The sequence below is a fragment of the Lithobates pipiens genome, unplaced genomic scaffold, assembly GCF_037356315.1.
Source record: "Lithobates pipiens isolate NorthernLeopardFrog02 unplaced genomic scaffold, aLitPip1_a1.2 Scaffold_16, whole genome shotgun sequence".
NCBI lineage: Eukaryota > Metazoa > Chordata > Amphibia > Anura > Ranidae > Lithobates > Lithobates pipiens.
This window is the reverse complement of record NW_027507748.1, coordinates 333,258,688-333,286,460: the sequence shown is the minus strand read 5'-3', so window position 1 is coordinate 333,286,460 and position 27,773 is coordinate 333,258,688. Positions and strand designations below refer to the sequence as shown.

General features: G+C 39.3%; 1 protein-coding gene across 1 annotated transcript in view; it reads left to right on the top strand.

Moving 5' to 3' along the window:
• The window catches only part of GRIK3 (glutamate ionotropic receptor kainate type subunit 3), a 792,036-nt gene that overhangs the window by 639,157 nt on the left and 125,106 nt on the right, over positions 1-27,773 (top strand). Inside the window, exon 11 of the mRNA XM_077481789.1 lies at positions 20,414-20,637. Coding sequence (XP_077337915.1) covers positions 20,414-20,637 — 224 coding nt within the window. The remainder of the gene's footprint in view (positions 1-20,413; positions 20,638-27,773) is intronic.

Genomic DNA, 27,773 nt, shown 5'->3' with positions numbered 1-27,773 from the left:
ATGCATAATGCCTTCTTTATTTGAAGCCCCTTTCAGTCAACTTTCATTCAGCTGCAGCAAAGGGGAGTGCCTGAGATTCTATCAATGTGTCAAGTATATTCTAAATGTGTCATTTATATGCCCTTTCTGGGCGCATAGAATCTACTGAATAGGCCAACTGCTTCTGTTTGATACAGGGGGCGTTTTTTTATCTGCGCAATGATGCAAGAAATCAATATGAATGAGACAGGGCAGCAGAGAAGCGGAGCAGATAGGTAGATATGTGAGGCGCATACTATATAACATTTAAAGGTATAGTCTTATCGGAAAGGCCAGGCGGAGGAAGGCTAGTTGTTCTTATTGGTTGTTACAGCAAGGATCGTTGATAATTAATGTGATGCTTTAACAATGCAGCAGGTAGTGCTTCCTTTGTGTGTGGATAGATAAATTAGTTGGACGTTGTGTATAACCACACTGCTTCTTGCTTTACTCTGTATACTGTAGATTAGCTCTTTCTTGACAACATTTTTTTTATTTAGCTAACTGCTACCAGCCTGCAAAGCTCATGTTTATAATTACTTCCATAAATATATCATGCATATTTACACTACATATTTAATCAGCATAAGATAATAAAGTATACATTAAAGCTAAAGAGCAGAATGTTTTAACTCTGCAGTGTCCGATGGGTGTATGTGCACATAAGTGTGGTTTTTCCATGTGTTGTAAAAGCACCCCAAACTATGTACCTGCAGTTCTATGCAGACCTATGGACCTTTACAACTATGCAGTTTGTTTTTATATGTTTTCCTGCCTATCCATATGAATGGTAATTGTATGTATTATTGCAAACTCTTTTTGCATTATAGTTTGAGAAAACAGACAGCATTTTCCCATTTTCATTAATGTCATGTACGCACGAGCGGAATGTCCAACAGAAAAAGTCTGACAGGAGCTTTTCATTGTATATTCCGATCATGTGTATGCCCTATCGGACTTTTTACGTTGAAAATTCTGACGGACCTAGAAAGAGAACATGTTCTAAATTTTTCAGACAGAACCGATTCCTATTGGGAAAACCGCTCATCTATATGCTGTTCCGACGTACCAAAAACGATGCATGCTCTGAAGCAATTAGAGACGGAAGCTATTGGCTACTGGCTATTGAACTTCCTTTTTCTATTACCGTCGTACGTGTTGTACATCACTGTGTTCTTGACAGTCGGAATTTGGTGTGACCATGTGTACGCAAGACAGTTTCAGTGGAATTCCGTCAGAAAAAAGCTTCAGAGTTTATTCCGACAGGAAAACCAGTTGTGTTTACAGGGCATTAGTGTTTAATCAATTTTTAATCCAGTTTTAGTCCTTTTCGTTGGCCTTTTAAGAAGCAGGAATTTTGTTGCATATAAAAGGAAAATATTGTTAGTGAAAAATGGCTAATATGATGGAACTAATGGAAATAAATAAAGAGGACCCTCTGCATCCCCCACAATTATTTTGTTAACCCCTGCTTACCGGAGGTTGTCTTCTCCACAAATCAGATGCTCACCCACCCGGTAGATACAGTATCGTCCTGCTGAGTTCCTCTCCTGTTTTGACTATTCACAGTCCTGCGCCACCACATTCAGGTGTGACGTAGGCCTCTGCTTTTTAAGGTTTGGCCAGCATACCGATTGTGCGTGCTTGACCTGTCTCTTTACTGCATAAAGGGGCAGGATGCAGAAAAAATGGCTTGTTAACGGCATACATGCTTCAGTACCTATGTGAAATTAGATTTAAGTGTGTTAATAAAAGAAAAAAACTGTAAAAGAAGCAAACTAATTACACTAAATCAAGCATGTTTATGGAACAAAAAGTAGTCTCTGAGGACTGTTTTGATAAAACATTCCCAAGCTATATATCGCTATATCATTTCCTGAATTGAAAAGGAAACATGTCATTTGGTGGTTGCCATTCAAAAGCAGAATAGGTTGAGGCCCTAGAACAGTGATGGCGAACCTTGGCAACCCAGATGTTTTGGAACTACATTCCCCATGATGCTCATGCACTCTGCAGTATAGTTCAGCATCATGGGAAATATAGTTCCAAAACATCTGGGGTGCCAAGGTTCGCCATCACTGCCCTAGAAGATGCCATGTCTAGGTTATACTCTACAGTGCTACCATATAGGGGTAATCATTTTCTCTCTGTATGAAACTGCTAAATCTATTTGTTTTCTAAACAGTTTAAACCATGAGTTGGAAATGACTGGCACTGTGGCTTTGGTAGCCATTTAAATTAGATATGGGTTCTAACTGGATGAAAAATGTGGTTACAATGATATGCAGGCTGATGCATATACCCTGCAAAGATGCTGCTTCACAGTATGCAGGTCATAACTGCATGTGACTTTTTGTTCAGGCGAAAGGTTCTAACTGTAGTACCTAATGAGTGAGGTTTGGGAAATACCATATAAATTATATTACCATGGCTCATCTAGTATTACTTTAAAATCATTAAAGTTATGACTTATTACATGTATTTTTTTATTGATTTATATAACATACAAACACTTTAAAAAAATGTTGTGCTCAGGAGTTCTGCTCATTTTTAACATGTACATGAAGCAGTAGTGTCAGTTAAATCAACAAGACCCCGGTGTAGCATCATCAATCCTTTTTATTTTATTTTCAGCCTAAACAAAATAAATTGGACCTCACAGTTTATTCACTGTAATATGTACGTAATGCAAAATGTAAAGGTCTTTATTTAAAAGAACAACTTCCATTTTGAATGTCTTTTACTAAGGACCACTCCTTAAACCAAGGCTTTACTCTTAAATAGATAGTTTTATGTGTAGAACAGAAGAACTTTTAAACAATAAAAGGTATCCACATGTCTCTTGTGAATATCATCTGTTTAAAAAAAAAGTCCACTGGTTCAGTTAGAGGGCTTTTTGGTTTGTTTAGTCCTTTCTTTTGATTCTAGTGGGTTGTACTTTTCCCTTGGTGCCAAAGCCCTATTTTATTGAAGAGCCGGAGAGTGGAAAACCTGGTGCAGCTCTGCAGAGAAACCAATCATCTTCCATTTTTTTTCGTCAACATTTAAAGGGGTTGTCAAGGCAGAAGGTTTTTTTATCTTAATGTATTCTATGCATTAAGATAAAAATCCTTCTGTGTGCAGCAGTCCCCCTCAGCCCCCCTAACACTTACCTGGGGTCCCTCTCTGTCCAGTGATGTCCACGAGTGTCTCAGTCATCCGAGATTCTTCTTCCTGATTGTCTGAGACACAGCAGTGGCACCATTGGCTCTCACTGCTGTCAATCAAAGTCAGCTAGTCAATCAGAGGGAGAGAGGGGGTGGAGCTGGGTCGAGGCTCCGTGTCTGAATCGACACAGGGAGCTGTGACTCAGCTCGGGTGCCCCACAGCAAGATGCTTGCTGTGGGGGCATTGAACAGGAGAAAGGGGCCAGGGCCACAGAAGAGGGACCCAAGAAGAGGAGGATCCAGTCTGCTCTGTGCAACTTCACTGCAACAGACCAGATAAGTATAACATGTTTATTATATTTATAGGTAAAAAAAAACGAAACAATCACTTTCATTTAACAATCTGAAGTTAGAAGCTGATTGGCTACCATGCACAGCTGCACCACATTTTACACTCTTAAGTTTTAGTAAATCAGCCCCATTGCTGCGTGTGTGACTGTACTACATACTCATAGTTCAGGATGTACAGTTAGCCAATAGGGCATAAAGAAATGGTTTGCATGGTTTCATCCACTATCCTGAAATAATATATAATACTAGTATTTTTAGAGTTTGTGATGAACTGAAACATGAGTGTACCTCCTGTTCTGAGATCCATTATTGCGCTTTGCACAGGCTTAGTGGAGGGCTTTTTGGTTCTATTAGTCACTTCTGACTATAAGTTCCCAGATATGGCCTGCATGTATAGTGCAGCAAACCTCTTAAACACAACATATTTTAAACAGTTTTAGTGTAAAAGAGAATGGACAGTTTAACTAAGTTTACGACATATCAGGAAATGGATATCTTTTGAAATTCATGCGTAACAGTTAAGCTGGCAGTGTTATAGCTCATATGGAAAGGATAATGAAGCAAATTAAAGATGTGTTAAAGTGTGTCACCAAGTCTTAGCACTATATAAAGGAAATGATCAGCAAAGCTGAAATGCAAAGAAGTTCAAAAGAGAAAATGCCCCACAAATACAACTGAGCTGAGAGATAACAATGGAAACGTTATTGATGCAAGATGATAGGATATTTTGACTGCATGATTAGTAATGAAACTAAAACAGGAAATTATAAGATTAGAAAAGCTATGTGAGATGTAAGGATAACAGCAGTGACAAGCAGAATGGTTGTAGTTAAAAAGACAGATAAGCAGAAAGTATGTATTAATCTCACTGGGGAGATTTACTAAAACTGGAGCACCCAGAATCTGGTTCAGCTGTGCATGGTAGCCAATCAGCTTCTAACTTCAGCTTGTTTAGTTAAGTTTTGGCAATAAATCCTAGGAGCTGATTGGATTGTATGCAGAGTTGCAACAAATTTTTCACTCTCCAGTTTTAGAACCCCCCCCCCCCCCCCCACTGTTTATTACCACCATGTTATTGGATCACGAAGAGCTTCAACAATAAACTTTACTGAAACATACATGGTTGTAGTGGTAAAGACATTTAATAGGGCAGAACCTACCAGACAATATTGCTCAGGTAATGTAGATTTTCAAACCTAACCCACAAAAAAAACTCTGAAGCAAAAGCTTGTTAGGTTTCAAACAACAGTTGAAGCATGTTTCCACTTATTGGTGCCACTTGGCTTAGCCAACAAGTCCAGTGACAATATTTACTGTTAAAGTGGTTGTTAACCCACTTTCACATTTTACTATAATCAGTTTTGTCTACTAATACTGTGCCTCCCTGTCTCTGTGATTTATTAAAAAAAATACTCCTTTACCGTATTTCAAGGTGGCTCCCTGCACTCATGTAACCGGCCACGTCTCCTCTCTGCCCATCTTGCAGAAGCAGCAGGCAGGGCAGAGGGTTTGGGTTAACAAATGCTTTAAGGCTTGGCATCCAGTTGCATATTCGGGATAATTTGAATTTGAAAGAGTATTATCTGTAGTAGTATTATGACGCAGGATACACATTTTGCATCATTAACCACTTGAGCCTTTCTGTCATACATGTATAAATCAGCATTTTCTTGCTATAAAATTACCTAGAGATGATCAAAGATGTTCTGGTCCTTTTTCATCTATATGGTAAGCTGAAGGAACCACTGCCTTCAGTCCTGGGCTTCCCAGTGTGACAGGAGAGCTCAGGAAGGCAGGGGGGTGACAACTTCCTTCCATTGCCTGTAAAAGAGATCCAGCAGCTAATTAGCCACTAGGATCACTTCTACATTGAAACCCATCGCTAGCTTAATAAAAGGATACTGAGATAATGCGTATAGGCGCAGGCATCGTTCTGGTATAACTCATCCAATCAGATGAGGTACAGGTATGTTGCTGAGGCTGAAGTGGTCAAAAATAAAGGGTTACCATAAAACCAGAAGGGAAACCTCGTTGAAGCTGTTGCAGTTTGTAGTCCAAAGTGCCTATATCTGATACAAATGATGTAAGTATAAAAGTGCTGTTCTACTCAGCTCTGTCTAGTCTAGTCTGGATCTGTGGCAATTCTCTTTGGGTATTAAATCATTGCTGGCTGAAATGGATCCAGTAAAATCTGTGACTTGATATATCACCAGTTTGATGCAGTTACATGGCTGTCACCTCCCTTCTTCCCTGTATCTGTAGAAATTCTAAGAGTGATATAAGGTTTACATTTTCCTGTACCTTGTGCACAGTTACAGGAATGTGACCAATCTTACAAAATGCAATACTTAAAAAAAAACAGCAGATGGCAATCATACTAGAGCTAAATGTTATTTTTAAAAACAGTTATCAGGCAAGGTAGCCAATCTGACATCTTTCTAATGAGTATAAAAAGTTTCACAAAGACTTCCTGCTGGTAAAAAAAATAATAAAAAAATCATTTTTTTAACCTAAGAATAAATGTCCTTTAAAAAATTGCAACACTTTGCTTTAGACGGTGTATGTCATTGCTGTGCTTTTTGTGGCTTCAAGTGACTCCAATCCTGATTCATTACACTTCTTTCAGCAGCAAGAGTAATAAAAACCTTCTGAACATATGAAGAAGAAGTATGGGGGCCTCTGAACAAATTTCAGTCATGGCAAATAAAAGATTACAAAGTAGAATTCTGACTTGATCTACTATGACCCAGTCACAGTTTAAAGCACTGTAAGTACTGGCTTTGGGCAGGATGCTTTTTTTTTTTCTTATCCGACCATGGTGGAGAAATGTGATTATGTTTTTAACTGAATTATCTCAGTTATCCTTTTGAAAATGTCAGTTGCCTGGGTGTCATAGAGAGCCCCTGGCTTCAATATTTTCTCTGCCACTGACGTAGAACAATCACAATGTGTCTGCCAGGATTCAGGACTGCACGTTTTCTATACTTGTTCACTTAATTAAAGGAGTGCTTATTGAACTAGCAGCCACTGAACTAGCATTTTCAGAAGGAAGACCTCAATGGCAGTCTACACATTTCTGACACTACCTCTTTCCTTTAAACATCAGTGTGATGGCAGTCATAGACAATTTAAATCTTGGCTATTTCAGCAGGAACCGGCCGAGATGCAAACCGTGTGTATGCAGGCTGATCAATCAACTGGAGTGCAACCAGCTTGTCGGATTCAGTTGCGACAAACGCTAGTGGCTGCTATAGGTGCTAGCAATAATCACTATCTTCTCCCACCGGGAGCAGACTATTGCTCAGCAGGAGGGATTCCCCTGTCAGCACTGTCACCCGTGGTTGCAGGAAAGAAATTTGCACCGCCTATGGCCTTTGAGGTGATATCCCTATGTTTTTTTTTTTTTTTTTGGTTTCATATCAAAAAAACTGCCCTCCTGAATCTTATTCACCCCCTTGATATATTTAACATTTTCAATCATGTCACCCCTTTTCCTTCTTTCCTCCAGACTGTACATATTAAGTTTCTGAAGTTGCTGTCAAAATATTTTATCCCCCAAACATTTTACCACTTTTGTTACCCGTCTCTGGACTCACTCTTATCAATATCTTTGTGTACGTGAGGTCTCCAGAACTGGACACAGTATTCTAAATGATGTTTAACTAAAGATCTATATAGGGAATCAGGACCTGCTTGTGATTCCTCTAGCAATACATCCTAGAATTGTATTCATTTTTCCCACTGCCTGGTCAAACTGTTTACTCATCTTAAAGATGTACTCACAAACCTTTTTCTTCTTCTGTAGTGTTGGCTAACACTGTAACCCCAATGTTGTACTCTTTTGCACTTAGAAACATTGAACTGCGTCTCCACTGCTTTGACCAATCTTCTATCAATGCCAGATCATGTTCCAGACACCTCCAGGGATATCAACTCTATTACACACCTTTATGTCATGGGTAAAAAATACATACTTTGTCCAACAAACCTTTAGTTACGTATACCACTTACATATAGAATAAATAGAACAGGGCCCAGTACAAAGCCTTGTGGTACACCGCTAGTGACTGGTCTCTGTTCTCAGTGAACGCCATTTACAAGCACACTCTGGTATCTATCTTTTAGCCAACTGCATATGCACTGAAAAACCCAAGGGTTAAATCCTAGCTTGTACAATTTGTGTATTAGATCATTTTATGGAACTGTATCAAATGCTTAAATCAAGATAAAGTAAGTCCACAGCGCCAACCTGGTCCAAAACACTTGTAATATTGTCAAAAAATTCTGTTAGGCTAGTCTGACATGATCTGCCCTCAGTGAAGCCATGCTGCTTTGGGCGCAGCAAGTTGTGTATTTTTAAGTGATCAATCATCCTTCTTTTCAGGAGTGATTCCATTAACTTGACTACAACTGATGTTAAACTCACTGGCTTGTAATTTCTAGCTTCTACCTTGCTGCCCTTCTTGTGGATAAGTACAATATTAGCTGTCCACCAATCAAGCTTTTTCTGTTAGAAGATATGTAACATGATCCTACTGAAGGTCCTTGAGCTTCCTTTGACAGTGGATCAGGGATTCTGTGCCTGTACCCGCTGTCACTATTTGAAGAGAGTGCGACCATGCAGGGTTCCGCTCACATGACCATTGCCAGCGTAGACTCTCATTCCATAGAGCAGATAAAGAAAATGTCTAAAGCCTTGTATGGCAGTTGTGAGGACATCTCAAACTCAATCTTTTCAGAACCCTTTCTTCTGACACATGCCCTTTCCCCTGACACCATGATTAGCAATGTCATAAGTGGCCAGAGTGTGCTTCTGCCTTTTTATTCATCCTTATCTTTTTCTTGCGGTTCCCTTTCATGAGTATGGGGGTGAGGTATAACCTCTGTACCTATTAACTCTTGGAAATTGAACCCCAGATCCTCTGGTCTCAGGGGTCACTTCGCAACCCCTATTATTTATTGGAATAATGTTTATCACAGTCTTTGGATATCTCATTTAGTAAGTTTGTTTTTTCTGGTTAGGCAACCCTCTTCCCAGCATTGAATTGTCCTTCCCTTAAAGTGGTTCTAAAGGTAGGATTTTTTTTTTTATCTTAATGCATTCTATGTGTGCAGCAGCCCCCCTCAGCCCCCCTAATACTTACCTGAGCCCATCTCGATTCACAAGAGACTCTCCCTCCTCATTGGCTGAGACAGCAGCGGGTGTGCTAATGAGGAGAGAGAGGGGGTGGGGTCAGGCCGTGGCTCTGTATCTGAATGGACACACAAACAAAACAAAAAAAAAAAAAAAAACAAGACTTTATTATCACTTTAATCTTAAGGTTTAGAAGTGTGAGGTTTGGTTATCCTGTGTAGACCAATTGGTATTTTCTTGTGGACCTGGTTTTGTCTGAGGTTTCCTTTCGGGACCTGTTTATATGGGGGTTTCCCCATGTGTTTTTTTTCTTGTGGAAACACATCATATTGTGGGTCTGTTTCTTACTTAATCAACTAGTTACGTTGTTCCACCTGTTTAGGTGGGTTCTTGGTTTCTCAGGCTCTCACTGTTTCAAGCTCAGTGTTTGCAAGTGAGTTATCCCCCTCTGGTGGCAGTCCCCTCTCTCCTGATCTCAAAGATCACATTGACCCTCTGTGGTCCCTCTTTGATTGATGACCTTCCTTCTCCTGTGTTGCAGAGGGCTTCAACTCATTGGTTTCTGTTTCGAGCGTTAGTCTTTCCGATGGTCCTGAGTTGCAGACAGTGTCCAGTCCTTTTATACAGAACCACAATAGACAGGGATATAGATATATATTGATGTATCCCCAAAGAATTTTTTCTTTGTTTATTAGTTTTAAGAGGTTGCTGCCTCCCTAGAATACGCGGGCTGCGTTCAACAACCCGTGTTGAAAAAGTGAATAATTAATGTGGGCTACTGGCGCTACCTCAAACTTATTTCTATTCAAAATATTAAAACTAAACTTATTTTAATCACCATTTCCTGGCCCTAAGGCCTATGATATATTCAGACAGTGTTTGGTGCTTTAAATCAACTAAAGTGATTAAGCTGAAAGATTCCTCACTATTTTAATCGAGGAAAATGTAATTTCTCAATACTTTATACCAACTAACTTAGGTGAGCTGAAAAATTCCTCACTATTTTAACCAAATAAAATTAAGTGATATCTAAACAATTATGTAATATCATAAAACAAGAAAAAGAGAAAATTCCCCTATATAGGGAGTGTGACAGCTAGACCTCCAGTTTAAACAAAACCAGCTATATAAAACATCCCATGTGGTAAATATACAAAAAATCAACAACAATCCTACACCTTCCTTGAACTACTCATAGGCAAGGAGTATTATAATGTGAAATTATACATGTGAAAGAAATATATATATAAACATTATATATATAAAGATAATAAAATATAAACAAGAAAAAAGTGAAAAAAAGTGAAAAAAATATATGAAAAAAGGGAAAAAATTGAAAATATATATATATATATATATATATATATATATATATATATATATAGTCCACAGTAACTCTTCTATCAAGTATCCACAAATATGCAATTTTTCTGCTTCAGGAGACAAGAAGGTGACTTTCGTGATTATGACTGCTTATTGGTGACTTCCATGCTCATTCCCCCTCAAGGGTCCCCACTCACCGAATCCACGCACCCCCTAAGGGGTTATACGCATGTAAGCTGTATTCCACTTTGTTGAGGATTCCACCACTCGGCTGTATCTTCAAAAGCGATTCTCCACAGAATTTTTCGTTGTTAGAGAGAAAAAAGGAGGATGCAGAGGGTGCACATACATGGAAGCTCATCCTCAGAGTCTTGTGATGTGACCAGTGTAAAGCTTGTGCAGCTACTGCAAAGAGCAGGAAGATGGAATCTGGCTGCAGACATTTCATAAATGTCAGTATAAGGATCAGACACCCCCACTGATGGATAAAAACAGCCCACTCGCTCTACTGTCATTCTTAGTATGTCTGTATTTGAATTCCTGTATCGCTTGATGAATGAAAAATAAAATATGATTTTTGCCAGTGGACAAACCTGCTCCATTATTTCTAAGAAGAGTTTGTCCTAAATAGACATCGCCATCTGATTGTTATACTTTGTTCTTTGAAAGACTGTGCATCCTAAGACTCCTTTCACACTGGGGCACTTTTCAGGCATTTTAGCACAAAAAATAGCACCTGTATAGCGCCTGAAAAGCTACTCTCATGCCTCCCCAGTGTGAAAGCCCAAATGCTTTCACACTGGGGTGGTGTGCTTGCAGGATGGGAACAAAAGTCCTGCAAGCAGCATCTTTGGCACGGTGCGAAAGCGGTGTATACACCAGTCCTGGCCCCTGCCCATTGAAATGAATGAGCAGCACTGCTGAAGCGCCTGCAAAGTGATTTGACAGTGCCAAAACACCAGCGCTATTAACCCTTTATTCGGTCATGAGCGGGAGTTAAAAGTGTCCCGCTAGTGGCCGAAAAGCACAGCTAAAACTAGGGACGTTTTACTGCTAACGCCGGAATCGCCCCAGTGTGAAAGGAGTCTTAATGATCTTCATCACTGTCAAAGGCGAGAGGGGACCATGAAGTGACAAAGGGAATGGGTAGTGTGCTTAATTTATGAGGAAATGTGACATGGCTGGAAAAGAAAAGGGTGTCCATTCTCTAATTCAGTGGTTATCAACCCTGTCCTCAGGGCCCACTAACAGGCCAGGTTTTATGTATTCCAGTGGGGAGATGCAGACTAGAATACTGCAATCACTGAGCAGAAAATTATATCACCTGTGATGTATTTCAGTTATCTTGCAAACCTGGCCTGTTAGTGGGCCCTGAGGACAGGGTTAATGGCCACTGCTCTAAAGTACTTGTAAGCATTCTTATATAATACAGTGTAGTGTACAGTGTATTGCACAGTGTAGTGTACAGTATATAATGCAGTGTAGTGCGGTGTATATACCACTTTGTAGTGCAGTGTATATAATACAGTGTAGTATATATAACAGTAGTACAGTGTATAGTGTGTAGTGTGTGTGTGTGGTGCAAGGGGTTAAGTTATAGGATAACTTTTGTAAGTCACTGTCATCTTTGACTACCTGAAGTTCCATTATTAAGGCATTTAGATCTGTTGGTAAACTTTGCTAGATATTTTAGGAGAGTATTAATCCTATGGAACAGTGCACTTTCTATTCTGCTTCTTAATACTCATCAGTCTGTTTTATATCATTTTAAGGAAAGCCTGTTATTAGTTTATGTTTATCATCCTGATTTGTTTGGCACACTCAGCTGATTCATTTCCAAGCATTTTAATTAATAGGTCACTCTGTTTACTGCATGACAATTCCAAGCCTTTAACAACATTTTGGAAGGAAGATTGCCAGGCCCTGTAGCGTTTAGGAAGACCATTCAACTTTTCCAATGCTTTAGTGACTAACTTGGATTGTGCAAAAAAACTTGGAAAAAGTTGATTGTGGCTTAGTTAGCATCTCAACTAGCTGGATGTGTATGGCTTTGGTGGAAAGGAGTTGTATAATCTCACATTTTAATAATCTCTGTTTTAAACCAGCCTATGTTGTACCATTCTGGTGTGAAAGCTGATCCAGTAGGATAAATTGCAGACTTGGTTACTTTGTGTGGGAGTGAGTGGCATCAACTTGTTTTGAGTTCTTTTGTTTGCAGACTTGACGCTCGTTACAGACTTGCAGTAGTGCAGTGAACCATCTTTGGTTTGTGTTCTCAATGTCCTCTGTTCTTATCTCTTCTAGATGAGTGTTGCTACTTGGCTTGGAGTGTTGATGGATGTACACTCAAGTGTGTTGCAAAGAATCAAGCTTTGGACCAATAGCATTGCTGCATATACTGCATTCACAGTCAAGTTTCTAGGGCTTCTGCCTCAGCTACAGAGGCTGCTGCCTCCTTCTTTGCAGTAGTCTCTCTAGGAATGCTACTAGAAAGAGTTTTTCATTTCCATTGAAGCCTCAGGACATATTGTATTTCCTCAGCTTGTAATCACGATTTCTGCATTTCTACCTCTTTTTTAAGGATGATTTTTGCTGTACTTTTTTAAAAACGGACGTTATTTCGGGAGCAGTGGTTTTAATAATGCTTAAAGTGAAACAATAAAAGTGAAATATTCCTTTAAATTTCGTACCGGAGGGGGGGGGGGGGGGGGGTTGGGGGTGTCTATAGTATGCCTGTAAAGTGGTACATTTTCCCAGTGTTTACAACAGTCCCTGCACAAAATGACATTTCTAAAGGAAAAAAGTAATTTAAAACTGCTCACAGCTATAATGAATTGTCGGGTCTCGGCAATACAGATAAAAGTCATTGAAAAAACGTCAATAATAGTCATTGAAAAAAACGGCATGAATCCATACCAGGCCCTTTTGGACTGGTATGAATAATAAAGGGGAACCACAAACCAAAATGTAAAAAAAAAAATTGCGTGGGGATCCCCCCAAATTCTATACCAGGCCCTTCAGGTCTGGTATGGATATTAAGGGGAACCCTGTGGCCATTTTTTTTAAATGGCGTAGGGGTCCCTCTCAAAATCCATACCAGACCCTTCATGGACTTCGGAATCTGGAAGCCCCCTTTAACAAGGGGACCCCCAGATCCCGCCCCCCGTTTGAAATGGTAACGGGTACATTGTACCCCTACTATTTCACAAAAAAAGTGTTAAAACGTTACAAAAACCACAAGACACATCTTGGGACAAGTCCTTTATTGAAAAAATAAAAAAATGTCTTACAAAGTCCATTCATCTTCTTCTCTCGCTCCACGACGGACTGAAAAAACAACCCTGCATGCCGCCACCGATCCGCCTCCACAGAAGGCACCCGCCGCAATGACCATCCTCTCAGGTGACAGTTCTTTTACAACTGAGGGCTGGGCCACAAGGTGGCGTACCTGGGTGACCCCGCACTCCTCTGACACATGGGGACTTCCCAATGGCTTCCCCATGGCATCAGAGGGGGTGGGGCCACCCGTTTCTAAAATGAAACAATAACAGTGAAATATTCCTTTAAATTTTGTACCTAGGGGGTGTCTATAGTATGCCTGTAAGGTGGCAAATTTTTCCCGTGGATTTTTTGGGGGTACCTCCACGCTACTTTTTTGTAAAAAAATTGGTGTGGGGTTCCCCTTAAAACCTGACGGGTCTGGTATGGATTTTGAGGAGGACCCCTACGCCATTTTAAAAAAAATAAAATTTTCAATGATTTTTATCTGTATTATATGACTTTTATCTGTATTGTCGAAACTCGACAATTCATTATAGCCAGGAGTAGTTTTAAATTACCTTTTTTCCTTCAGAAATATCATTTTGTGCAGGGACTGTTGTAATACTATAAACACCCACCAGGTACAAAATGTAAATAAATATTTCACTTTTATTGTTTCACTTTAAAAAACAGGTGGCCCCGCTCCCTCTGACGCCACAGGGAAGCCATTGGGATGTCCCCGTGCATCAAAGGGGGGCTTTGTCCATCAGCCGAGCGAGAGAAGAAAATGAATGGACTTTGTGGGACATTTTTATTTTTATTTTTTTAATAAATGACTTGTCTTGTGGTTTCTTAACATTTTGACACTTTTTTGTGAAATAGTAGGGGTACAATGTACCCGTTACTATTTAAAACAGGAAGGCAGGATCTGGGGTCCCCTTGTTAAAGGGGGCTTCCAGATTTCCAATAAGCCCCCTGTTACGTACCTTAAGTCAGAGCCCAGAGTGCAGGGAGCGGCCTCTCATAAACCTCTGACTCAGGAGGCCCTGGAAGAGATGACAGGGGCTCAGGAGCACAAAGGAGCACAAGTGCCTGACTGGGTGGCCAGTGTAGAAGGCAGGAGACCATTGGTAGTAGGGAGGTGTCCTGTAGTCCAGCAGCAGGATGCAGATGACAGCAGAATGCAGCAGGCGGTACCAACCAGAAGCAACAGACAGCAGGGATGTGCCTTGTAGCCCAGTGGTGGAATGCAGACTGCAGGTTGAGTGCAGCAGACAATGGGGAGGAGTCATGTAGTCCAGCAGTGGAATGCAGGTGGCAGCAGGATACAGCAGACAGTGGGAAGAAATCCTGTAGTCCAGCAGCAGGATGCAAGTGGTAGCAGAACACAGCCGAAGGCACCGGCCGGATACAGCGGAGAACAGGGAGGTGTTCTGTAGTCCAGCAGTGGTAGGCAGGTAACTGGCAGGTAGCAGAGTAGTTAAACAGTCCGGGTCAAACACAGGCGAGCAGATCAGGTACCAAAATGAAATCCAAGAGAATAGTCAGGATCAGAAGCCAAGGTCGAGGGCAGGCAGCAAGATAATTCATTATAGCCGCTGGTAGTTTTAAATGACTTTTTTCCTTTAGAAATGCCATTTTGTGAAGGGACTGTTGTACAGGGAAAAATGTGCCACTTTACAGGCATACTATAGACACCCCCCAGGTATGAAATGTAAAGGAATATTTCACTTTTATTGTTTAACTTTAAGCATTATTAAAATAACTGCTCCCGCAAAAAACTGCAATTTTTAAAACTTTTTTTGCAGTGATACATGTCCCCTGGGGAAGGACGTCAAACACTTTTTATGACAATACCATGCATATAAGCCTTTAACCACTTAGCAACCTTACCATATTAACCCTTAAAATTAGCACTTTTGATTTTTCACGTTCATGTTCCATAGACTTTAATGGTGTTCGCGTGTTCTGCTGCAAACGATTTATTTGCCTGTTCGCATGTTCTGCTGCAAACTGAACAGGGGGGTTTTCGGCTCATCCCTACCAGAAATGCTGACATTAAGATGGAAGACAGTTGTTTCTCTCCATATGAGCTCAAAACCGGTAGCTCCTTTTTCCTCTGAGTGACCCATGGGTAGTGCAAAAACAAAGAGTAAAACAAAGCTAAAATAGTGCTGTTTGAAAAAAAAACCCTATGATGAAGGCTTGACAGTTGCCACTGCCCATTGCTTCAACTTTATCACATATTGGCCTTCTCTAAGCTTCTCCAAATTGTCAATTAGAAAAACAATATTAAAGTCTGTGTCCATCTTGGATCTTCTTGGGATGGATCACTAATGGTTCTAATAGAATGCTATCCTTCTTTTGGATGTTCATGCAAGACCAAGCCTGATTTTCTTTCATTGGGGGTGTGTAGACGATGGCTCGAAAGTCATAATTTAAAGGTAGTGGAATAGTGGAAGCACTGGAAACTGTAAATCGTGGAAGCACTGGAAATTTGTTCTAGGGATATAAATTGTAGCCGCATCAACAGTGACATGGCATTTAAGGAGGCAGCAGTATATTAATAATAAAGAGTTCTCTGCAGAATCCTGGACTGTGCCTTATGCCGCGTACACACGACCTGATTTTTCGACGGACTAGGTCCGACGATCTTCCCGACGGACTTTCAGTGGAGGTCTGATGGACTTTCTGAACTAATGGATTTGGCCACACACGACCGGACTAAGTCCTTTCGAAAGTCCATTTGTTCTGAACGTGATGACGTAAATGGGACTAAACAAGGAAGTTCAATAGCCAGTAGCCAATAGCTGCCCTTGCGTCATATTTGGTCCGTCGGGCTAGCACACAGACGAACGTTTTTCCCGATTTTTAGTTCGATGGACTTGAGTCCGTTGGATAAATTTGAAACATGTTTTATTTCTAGGTCAGTTGGACTTTTGGAGAAAAAAAGTCCGCAGGAGCCCAGACACGATCAAATTGTCTGATGGATTCCGGTCCACCTGACCAAGTATGCCGGAAAGTCAGATCGTGTGTATGGGGAATTAGGGTATAGAGGAGGCTTTGGTGAGTTATGGCACCATGTTGGAATCCAATGCAGCTGAGGAAATAGTTGGTTTGAGGGTTAAGAATCTATAGATCAGAGCCCTTGTTCAGTTGCATTAAGTTCCTTTTTCTTTTATATTCTTAGGCACTCAGAGCATTGAGCTAGGCATTGAAGGAATACATTGTGAAAGTGGCGTCAGAGAAAATGAAATTCTCTTCATTCCCTTTCACTGCAAAACTATGCTCTACTCCTGTCTCAGTTTTTGCCAAAAACATCTGTTTTCTTTTCAGTTTTTAGAAATTGACAGTTTTATAGAATGTGTACATATATAGTAGTCAATGTGGCATGTAGGAAATTAACACATTCATACAACACATTATTTTTTTAAATTGCATTCTATTCTTTCACTTAAATCAGAGCATACACTAAGTACAAACACAGATTGTATATATAAGAAGCCTGAGATTTTTGTATTCTTTTTTTGTTTTTTACATGGATATTCTAGTACTATATCCCTTTACCCTTGATAGAATTTACAATAATGGCAACATTAAGCAGATGCAGAGACTATTGAATTCATTCCAGGCTAGTTTTTCACATTTGGCCATATTCATTTTGTATATTACTGTACTATGTTGATTCAAAATATTTCTAAATTCCTTTCAAACTGCAGGTCTACTCAATGAAAATTAATTATTTCAAACTTTCCTTTGTGTGTGTGTTAACTTAATTGTCCTAAGGCAGCACACTAATGCCAAAAAAATCTGAACAAAATAGACAAAATAGCTTTTAACTGAGAAGATACAAAACTTAAAACAAGCAGTAAAACAAATGTCCCCAATAAGTATTTTAAATGTAATGAAAACAGAACATCTCAGATTTAGGTCACATAACAATTAATGTGTGTGCATGCATCTGATTGTAGTGGCATGCTATATTTCATTGTGATACTGCATCCAGAATAATACGGCAGTTGCCAGGGTAATTACTTATTTTGTTTGGCGAATGCAGCAAAGTCAAAATGCCAGATAAACATCACATCGCTCTAATTTAAAACCCATCAGCACATTTAATTAATAGCTCAACTTCCTCCATATTCAGCTCTAAACTGTTTTAATGTCTCTATCCTTCCTCCCACAACCATCCCCTCTGTACAATAATAATGTGTTTTGATGGACCAGATGGACCAGTCATTGAGTTAAATCAAAATGTTTCCTAAATGCATTCATTCTTTAAATGAACCACTACATATACCACTGTAAATTGAAAACAAGTTAACAAGATTTTAAAAATAGTGAGAAGAGATGAGAGAACATTTTAAAATCTGCTTCACTTGCAATTTGCCCAATCCACTACTGTACGTAACACTTCTTAAACTTAACACTTTCAGTCAACTCCCTCATCCCCCTCACTTGTTTGGCTAAGGGTGGAGAAATAAGTAAAATTACTTACCTTATTCCTTGCTCCACTGGCAGCGGGTGTGCTCTTATTCTGTCTTATGCTCCAGGTTGTGAGCAGGCTCTCGCTGTCCTTCTATACACTGCAGGACTGCTGGTCCTGTATTGTATGAGATAAAATCAGAATGTTGCAACCAGCCATGCAGCAAAGTGAATTGCCTGTGGAGAAATAGTTGCACAAAAGAAGGAAGTCTACAGGACTGAGAAATACAGTAAGCTTTTCTACTTATTTCTTTCCCCCCAAAATTCAAACAATCATTTAATCCATTCAGTGCAATGAAATAACTCACGGTGTAGGTACATTAAGGCTGGATTCACACCTATGCAGTTTTAGTGCTTTTTGCATTTTGCAGATTTGCACTAGAGTCCATTTAACATGGTTTCCTATAGAACACGTTCTGTAGTGCAAATCTGCAAAATGCAAAAAGCACTAAAACTGCATAGGTGTGAATCCAGCCTTAAACAAATGAAATATATTGCAGTTAACCATTCCTTAGATTTTTTGGCTGTATTCATTTTATTTTTTTATTAACTTTGTTTTCCTTTATTTTCACCTTGCGCCAGAACACATATCCTGTTTTATGGTGATAGTGTTCACTTACCATATGGTATGTAAGAAAGAGCACTGTTGTCACCTAAGTCTGCTCATCTGTAATGGACTACAAATTCGTTCTAATTTATATTACGTAAGTGGCATGGGGTTGGAAAGTTCAGAGAGGATATTTTAGGAAAGTTAATAGCAGTTAATACTTCAGATATTAGTTTAGTACACAGGAAATTACAGGAAGCTTTTTTTGGTAAAATTTTATTTTTTCACAATTATTTAATGGTTGATTTGTTTACTCTTGCTATGCTAACATTTTGCATTAATGTTTTATTTTACATTCTTTAAATGAAAGTTTTGTGGATGCAAGAAATGTCTGTTCATACACTTTGCTGGTATGATATACTCAAAAGCATGACGTATTAGAAAAAGGATTACATTATGTTAAATTACAGGAACATGTACAACAGCACATTGGGTTTAAGTGTTTCAGATATAATATAAATATACTTTACAATTTCCACGTCTATGGTCTACTTGCCTGTTCATTTTACAGAAATGGGAAAGTAACAAAAAAAACAAAAAAATATATTTTCCATTAAACAATATTCATTTAAAAATACCAGTGTTCCATCAGTCCTTCACTTTTGTTTAACATGTAAAAAGGTATATAAATAGGTGTTAGTTTAGTCTTTCTTTTATGCCCTCAAGGTTATAGTGATGTGAGCAATGTAAAATAAAATGTAAAAGAATTCCACAATATACTAATGGGGTGTGGCATTCTAGGATATTCCTTCATTTAGATTTTATTTAATCTCCAGAAAATCCAATCGTCTCTACAAGCCTGAACCATTCTGGAACTAGAAGTTTAATAGTACAGCTTTGATGCAGAAATATTTTAACAGTCAGAATACCTGATTAGATACACTGAAAAAAAAAGAAAACCAATGCTATAGATTTTTTTTTTTTTTAACAAAGTGGTGAACATGAGGCATTGCTATATCAAAACAGTGTTTTTTATTTTCAGTATTGCAAATAGGTGAGAAGCCCAAAGTAACATCTTACCAGTTTCTTAGTCCAGGTGGTAACTATTTACCTGTCAACACCAAGATAGCACTAGTCTTTTTTAACTGAAATCAGGTTAATTCCATCAAACAGTAAGAATTTCTGAACTGGCACATTGCTGTTATATATGAAGCAACCTGTATTTCAAATTTAGAGTCCCTGTAAATGTGTCACAATTTTAAAAGCATGTTCATTTTCCTTGGTTTTATGGAGTTTTATTTTTAGTGAACAACATGCATAAAAATCTTTAAAACTAGATCACAGAGGAACTGATATGAAGACAGAGTGATTTGACCTGAAGTTTAATGACACCACAAGACAAGGATTGGTTATCTCTCTTTAGACATTTTTCATGTTAGATCCACATATAAAATCATCATGATTTTATTACAAGCCCCCCATGAGAGCTGCAACCTACTTTCTAAAGCACAGTTTTGATGAAGTGATTTTCAACACAAACTGGCACTTTGCTCTGAACTGGCCATATCTGCTTGAAATGCACTTGCCTTGTCTTTATATTACTGTAAGTGTTTTGAAAATGTATATCTCAATATGGATAAATATGATGTATCTCTATGTATAGACACATTCATCCATTATTTTGTCTTTTTTGTGAATGACCTTTTGTCTTTTTTGTGAAAGAAAAGTATGAATCATGCTAATTTATGTGGAAAAATTGGTGTGTAAACTAGTTTCGTACTTACATAGCCAGTAATAGGTATACCTATCTGCTATGAAAATTACCAATACACTTCGTTCAATCCAAGAAATTATTTTCATCAAACAACTATATAACTATTAGGAAAAATGGTGGAGGACATAAGTTCTAGTACAGTGTCTTCTAAAGTTAGGGTTCGACATGTGATTTCAGAAGTTTGCAGTTAATGGAAATATAGAGTGTGCAGTTATGAAGTTATCAGACTGGATAAAATCAGAAACAAACCTTAAAACACTTTGATAGCATTGACAATTTTATGTTACACATCCTGTTGAATTTTTTGTTGCAAGGATGTTAAATTCTACAGTTACTGCATTTTTTTAGTCCTCTGTCTGTTTTTTCTGTTTCAGAAAGCTGACCTGGCAGTTGCTCCTCTCACCATCACCCATATCCGAGAGAAGGTCATTGATTTCTCCAAACCATACATGAACCTTGGAATCAGCATCCTGTACAGAAAGGCTAATGGTACCAGTCCCAGTGTATTCTCTTTCTTGAACCCTCTGTCTCCTGACATCTGGATGTACATCCTCCTTGCCTACCTTGGAGTGAGCTGTGTCCTGTTTGTCATTGCAAGGTAATACTTTGTGTATGCTAAAGTGTTAAAACAAACTAAAACAACAGTGAACATTAGAAGGTTATCACACACGCTCTTCAGTTCAAACTTATATTTTACAGTCTTTCCTGAAAAGGTCCATTGGACAGTTAATGGTGCTTGTTTGTATATGAAATTATTTAATGTTTTCATTGTGAATGTACTCTTTCCGAGAGTTATGGAAAACATGGATCCCTTGAAAGTCCTGAGTAATGCTGGGTACATACGTAAGGTCACCGTCCTAAATGATGTTCATGCAGTTATCCCCCCCGCTGAGCCTTTGTATTCATTTTTCTGATCTTCACATGAATAATATTCAGTGAAATCAGCTTGATAATGATGGTTGAAAATACACATATTCTTGTGCCCTAATTTTCATAAGTGATACCCAACCAGTATAGATTTTGGTAGAACCCTTACTGCCTTGCACTAAAGGCAATTACTTCCACTGAAGAATAATTAGGTAATTATAAAGGGCTTTATAAGCAAAAAGGCTATGAGTTCATAATGACATTATCTTAGTGCTTAAATATGGACAGAGACCCACCTTACAACCCCCCCCCCCCCCAGTCCTAGGCTGAAAATAAAATCAGCCAGAACTTTGTCAAATCAAGTTTATCTGTTACTGGGTTTTACACACTGGGATGTTAGATACACCAAGCTTGCGATGTTCTTGCATCCTTGTGCAAGTTATATTATATTTAAAAATTCACATGTAAGAAGCACAAAACAAACTGTAACTACAATCAGCAAAATTCTTGGACAAGTTCTACCAATCAAGATACATAATTTCCCATAGTATACAGCTGTACCTGCACTTATGTAATATTTTCATTGTAGCTCTTCATGTAAAAACATTTATTTCCAGTAAAAAAAAAAAGTAGGAACAATGCATTAACAAGCCCTCCTGTATCTAATGGAATCAACAACTAGAGGAGCAGGTGTTCAACTCAAGAGAGAGTAGTCTGAATTAATAGCTTCATTGTGCCTCCTCTGCTTGAATATTATAAACAAGCCTTGTTTTCCTACATACCTGCCAACCTCTCTAAAGCCATATTTCATTAAATCTCCAACTTACATAACACTTACACTCTTCTGCTCCATCTGATCTTATCTATAATGGATTTGTAGCTGGTCTGATCTCTAATCCATATTTATGGAATAAGCATAAATCCAGGTTATACTGCACAGTGGATGCCTGTAAGGCGATGCTGGTTTTTTACAATTTATAAGTCTAGGTTTTTATATTATGGAAAACTGAATGGCCTTTTCAATCACTGTCACTCTGCTCCCATTACTGGCTTTTTTAGAAAGTGGAATGTTTGTCTTGATTTATTAACAATACATGGTACTTTTCTAGTCATGTCTTGCATTTATTACTACATTTTGATCAAAGCTAATGGAGATTGCAAGAACAGAATAGTACCCTTCAAGGTTTATCTGGACATGTGTTTTACACTTCTCAGAGAGTTTCATAATTGTGAGCTAAATAACAATTTATTAATGGTATGAAAGGAAACATATAAACAAGAATGGTAATTTAGGACAAAAACAAAGCCTAAAATGGACCTACTATGAATGCAAAATGGCATCAAGAGAATGACAGGTTATTTTAAAAGGGAATAAAACGACAAAGTATTTTACAAAAACTCACTTGTTTATAATAAGTGGAATATGGGTTTTTCCTAGTGTCCATTAATATGACCAGCATTAACGCAGAGTTTAGATGTTTTCTGCCAAATTGGGGGATAATAGTTCAGGTGCAGACACTCACTGGTTGCCTGAATGTCAGTCCTTCAAGCTCTATGGCAGGGATTACATGACCAGTTCTTAAACTCAGCACATTTTAGGGGATTTCTTGTTATTACAAACATATGCCATTTTTTTAAACAATTTTATATACATTTAAATACTTAATTTGAATTTTAAAATGAATTTGTGTACCTATACATATATTTATCTTTTTATTATCATTGTATTATTATGGCTAAGCCAAACTGCCCTGGGTTCAGCTTGAGAGAGGTTCGGATGCTAAACCTGAACCCCTTTGAAACCAAAGGGAGCCAAATTTGTCAAGATATAAATGCTTGAGAGAGGTTCGGATGCTGAACCTGAACCCCTTTGAAACCAAAGGGAGCCAAATCTGTCAAGATATAAATGCCTATTTTCTGGGCTAATAGGCAAAGGGGTGTAAAATAAATAGTGTGGGGGGGGGGGGGTGTTAGGCACTGCCCTGGGGCATGTGTATCAAAGTAAAAAAACTTTTAAAAAAATTATGCTTGGCAAGTTGGCAAGAAGCAGGGATTTTTATTTTTATTTTATTCTTAAAGAGAAACATTAAAAATGCTCAATTCCTTTAAATGGCTTGTCTGGCGGTGCCCTAATCATGCCTGCAAAGTACAAAAAGTGCTGCAGTAGCAATGGTATTTACAAGGGAAAAGTGTTTAAAATTGCTAGCAGAAGACATTTCATTGCCAGCTTCTTGAAAAAAAAAGTGCTTTCATTTTGTAAATGCCATTTTTTCTGTAGCACATCCTACAGTCAGAATGCAAAAGAAAAAAATGTGTACATATTCCCCCTCCCTCACCTTTGAATCTGGTGTAGATTGTTTTTTTTGTGAATTGTATATTTATTACATTTTCACAAAGATACTGAAGAGTAGACGAACAAGTGAACAAATAATGAATCATATGTGTAAAAGAAATTACAATCAATGATAATACACACATCACATGCATAGAACATAAAAAAAAGCAAAAAATACAGTGCAACTTTAGTTGTAGTTGCATGATACTGCAACTTGGCTGGTTGGGGAGGGAAGGGGGGGAGAGTAGGGGAACGAGAGAGCAGGCGACACAAACATAACATGGTATATCACACAAAAATGAGTTGATGCTCTCTAGTTCAAATATTAGTGGAACCCCCAGGGTGCCTGAACGAAGAAAGAGGAAACTTCTCAGGGTTCCCACCTGGGGAATAAGATGGGGAGAGGGAGGGGAGGGGGAAACCCCATGGATCTATAAAATTAGAGGGTTAATGGATTGGGGGGGGGGGGGCTTGAATCAATAGTCAGCCTAAATAGTTACTGAGGAATAGATCATTTAGGGTGTGATGGTTTGACACCACTCTGCATGATCTCACAAGTCCCATATTTTTGAGAATTGAGGGAGAGTATCATGGACTATCGCGGTGAGGTGTTCCATCCTACAGATCTGTTCCGATAGTTGTAAAACCTGTGGCAGTGTAGGCAGAGAGGTGGATAGCCACCTTAAAGGTATGGCTCTTTTTGCTGCCTAAAGAACATAGGCAGCCAATCTCTGGGTGTGCTTGGAGATGTCAGGGAATGGTAAGACCAGCAGGTAATGAATCGGGTATGAGGGAAGGTTGGTTTCTAGAAGGTCCTGTAGGAAAGCTTGAATGGAGGTCCAGAATGGTTGAATAATGAGGCAATCCCAGAATATGTGGAAGTGTGAGCCTATGTCACCCAGACATCTCCAGCCCATCCGTGAAACCTTAGGGTCATATCTATGTAGGACCTCCGGGGTCACAGTATGAACAGTATCTTATAACCCTTCTATCTCTGCTCCACACACATTGATGATTTGGAAACAGCTTCCCATATCCTCTGCCATTGAGGAAGGAGTATGGGCCACTGGGTGGCCTGAGACCATTTTTGCATATATGAGTGTCATGTTTCAGTAAGCAGGTGGACATCGTTTAGGTATTTATAAATGTCTGAAATAAGTTGGGTTTAAACTGTACCTTAAGCACATAAAAGTTCAAATGGGGTGGGTTTGTCCAGATTAAGGGTAGGGGACTTAGAGGAAAAGTAGTGTTTGAATTGGAGGTAATAATAAAATAGTTGTTTAGGTATCTGATGTTTTCGTTGTATTTGCACAAAAGGCAAGAGGGTACAAGTGAGTGGGTGTACTATGTTCCGGAGATGAAAAATTCCAGCCTGTGTCCAGGGTAGCATTCGTGTGTAGGATAGACTGTCTGGAATATTGGGATTAAAGAGCACATTTAATAAGGGTGGGCATGAAAAGGAGAGAGAGAAGCGTCAGGAACATTTCTGCCATATCGAGAGAGTGAATAACATCGGGTGAAGGCATAGGCCACGTAGTTGATTCATATAGGTTTCCAGACTTGACCAAATCATGGAGCAAGGGCAGACTGGACATGTTATGCTCATTTCTATCTCAGACCAGATGCTGGTCGCCATTCTGTTGGACCATGCAATGATTGTCTTAAGATGAGTTTCAAAATAATACTTAATAAGGTCCAGGGGCTCCCATGTCACCTCTAAGGCTGGGGCTAACAGTACTAATATGGCTATTGGATGGGCTTTGTTATGCCATATGAAATTAAGAAATTATCTTTGTGTAGCTTTAAGTTGCGACAAAGGGATGGAGACTGGTAGGGTTTTAAACAGATAAAGTAGCCTCTGAAGGATAGACATCTTCAGGACATTGACTCGGCCCAAGAAGGAGAGGGAGAAAGCATCCCACTGCTGCAAGATTCGATCAATGTCGGGGAAGAGTGGGGGGAAGTTAGCCTGATAGAGGGAAGGATAAGAGGAAGTAAAATTTTTCCATAGGTACTTAAGGGAGTGTGGGCATCAATGATAGGAGTAGCTTCTTTGAAGGGTGGAGTGGGGGTGGAATATGAAGTGATAGAGCTTCCATCTTGCTCGTGTTAATTTTATATCCAGAAGTTGAGCTAAATTTTTTTAACAAGTCGTGGAGATTTGGGAGGGAGGTATGGGGGTTGGTCAATGTCAGTAAAATGTCAAACGGCAAACAAGGATATTTTATATTCCCTTTGGTGTAACGAGACCCAGCGGATGTCAGGATGGGTGCAAATGGCTTCAGCTAAAGGCTCTAAACAGGGAATAAAGAGTAGGGGATATAACAGGCAACCTTGCCTGGTACCATTACTCAGGGAGGATGATGGCCACAAAAAGGAGGATAACTGAACTTGGGATGAGGGATGGAAGTATAGGGCATGTAATTCTGCCGCAAAGGGGCCTCCAAATCCCTACTTGAAGAGGGTGGCAAACATAAAGAGCCAACTAAGCCGGTTAAAAGCTTTTTGTGCATCGAGGCTTAGTATTAAATCTGGGCGGGTTGTCCAATGTAATAAGTTAATAAGGTCAATAGTGCATCTTATGTTGTCGCCAGCATGTCTGGCAGGCACAAAACCTACTTTGTCCTTGGGTATAAGGTTGGGGATTATGTGGGATAGTCTGTTGGCCAAAATGTTTGTGAATATTTTGTAATCAGAATTAAGCAAAGCAATGGGTCTATAGTGGTCAGGGAGGGATAGCTCTTTACCAGTTTTAGGAATTACAGATATGTGGGCATGAAGGAATTGAGAATGGGGTTCAGTGCCTTTAAGCAAAGAGGTGTATAATGATATCAGATGTGGGCTTAAAATTGGAAGAAAAGTTTTGTGATAGGAGTAATGTCACGTACACACGGTCGGACTATCTGGCGGACCAGATTCCACCGAAAATTTTGATCGTGTGTGGGCTCCAGCAGACTTTTTCTTCCCAAAAGTCTGGCGGACTTAGGAATAAGACTTGCCTCAAAATTGTCTGCCGGACTCGGGTTTTAGCGGACAATCCGTTCATCTGTGTGCTACTCCTGGCTATGAACTTTCTTATTCTACGTCATCACGTTCGAATCCGCCAGACTTTTGGAGTGATTGTGTGTGGCCAAGTCGGTTTGCTTGAAAGTCGAGCGGACCTCTGCTGCAAAGTCCGTCAGATTGTCCGCCGGACTCAGTCCGCCGGATAGTCTGATCGTGTGTACGCGGTATAAGGCAGAACATTTGGGCCAGGAGACTTTTGAGTTGGAGGTTTTTGATTACTTCAGGTAGATCCTCGGGGGTAATCACAGAGTTTAAGGAACAAAGATGAGCTGAAGGTGTAGGGATTTAAAAAAGGAGTCAAAATTTTCCTGTGTAAATTGGCAGTTGGGGTCTGTTTTGTAGGCAATTGTATAGTTTATGATAGAAATCTCCAAACACTTTGGACATTGTGAGGGGGCAGTAGGTAGGGGTACCATTGGTCTGTATGAAAGAATATGGGAGGGAGTAGAAGTTGCAGGGCTTTAATTTATTTACCAACATTCTATGTTGTTTGTTGGAGAATTCATAGAATTTCTGTTTGGACCACAGAAGAGATTTATTGTTTTTTTTCATGTCTAGGGATCTAATTTGGTTACGTAAAAAGATAACGGTTTGAAGCCTAGGCAACATGGGGGAAGCCACCAAGAGTCTCTCAGCTTTGCGAAGCTTGGATAGGAGGGAGGAACATTGAAATGCTGTGTCTGTTTTCAAACGTGACCCCGCAGGGATACTGTGTCTCTGGAATACGGCTTTGTGTGCCACCCACAAGGTGGAGCACCAGGGACCATGTTTACGTTAAGTTGGAAGTAGTCAGACAAACTATTGGATAGGTGGTCCCTAGTTTCTGGCATATCAAGTAGGGATTCGTTAAGTCGCCAATGACATGTTCTGGGGGAAGCCGAGGACAGAGTGATATCTAAGTGTACAGAGGAGTGATCTGACTATGAGATAGGGTATTTTTCTGAGGACCATGGAAGTCAGAAGGGGGGAAGAAATAAAAAAGTGGTCTAGTCCAGTATAAAGCTTATGAGGATGAGAATAGAACACGTATTGCCTGTGTGTGGGGTGTTTAATCCTCCGGATATGAAGGATATTATGGGCTCAAATGAGTTTACAGAATTTATTATTATAGGATTTAGAGAGTCGATCGACGTTGGTAGGTGTTGTAGGGGGGGATAAATTGCATTTGTCTTTGTTAGGAGACATGGTCATGTTGAAATCCTCATCTATAACCATAAAGGGTTAATAAAGGAAAATAAATAAAATAAAGGAAAATAAATAAAATAAAGGAAAATTTGTCTAAGATATCTAACACTGTGGAAAAAAACGGAACCTGGCCAGAGTTAGGAGCATAGACATTCACTATGGTAAGAGAATGGGTAAGGAATGCACAATCGAGGATAATAAATCTGCCATGGGGGTCCAAGTGTGAGGATTTAATATGTAAGGGGCATGAGCGGTTAATCAAGATCGCCACACCTGCCTTC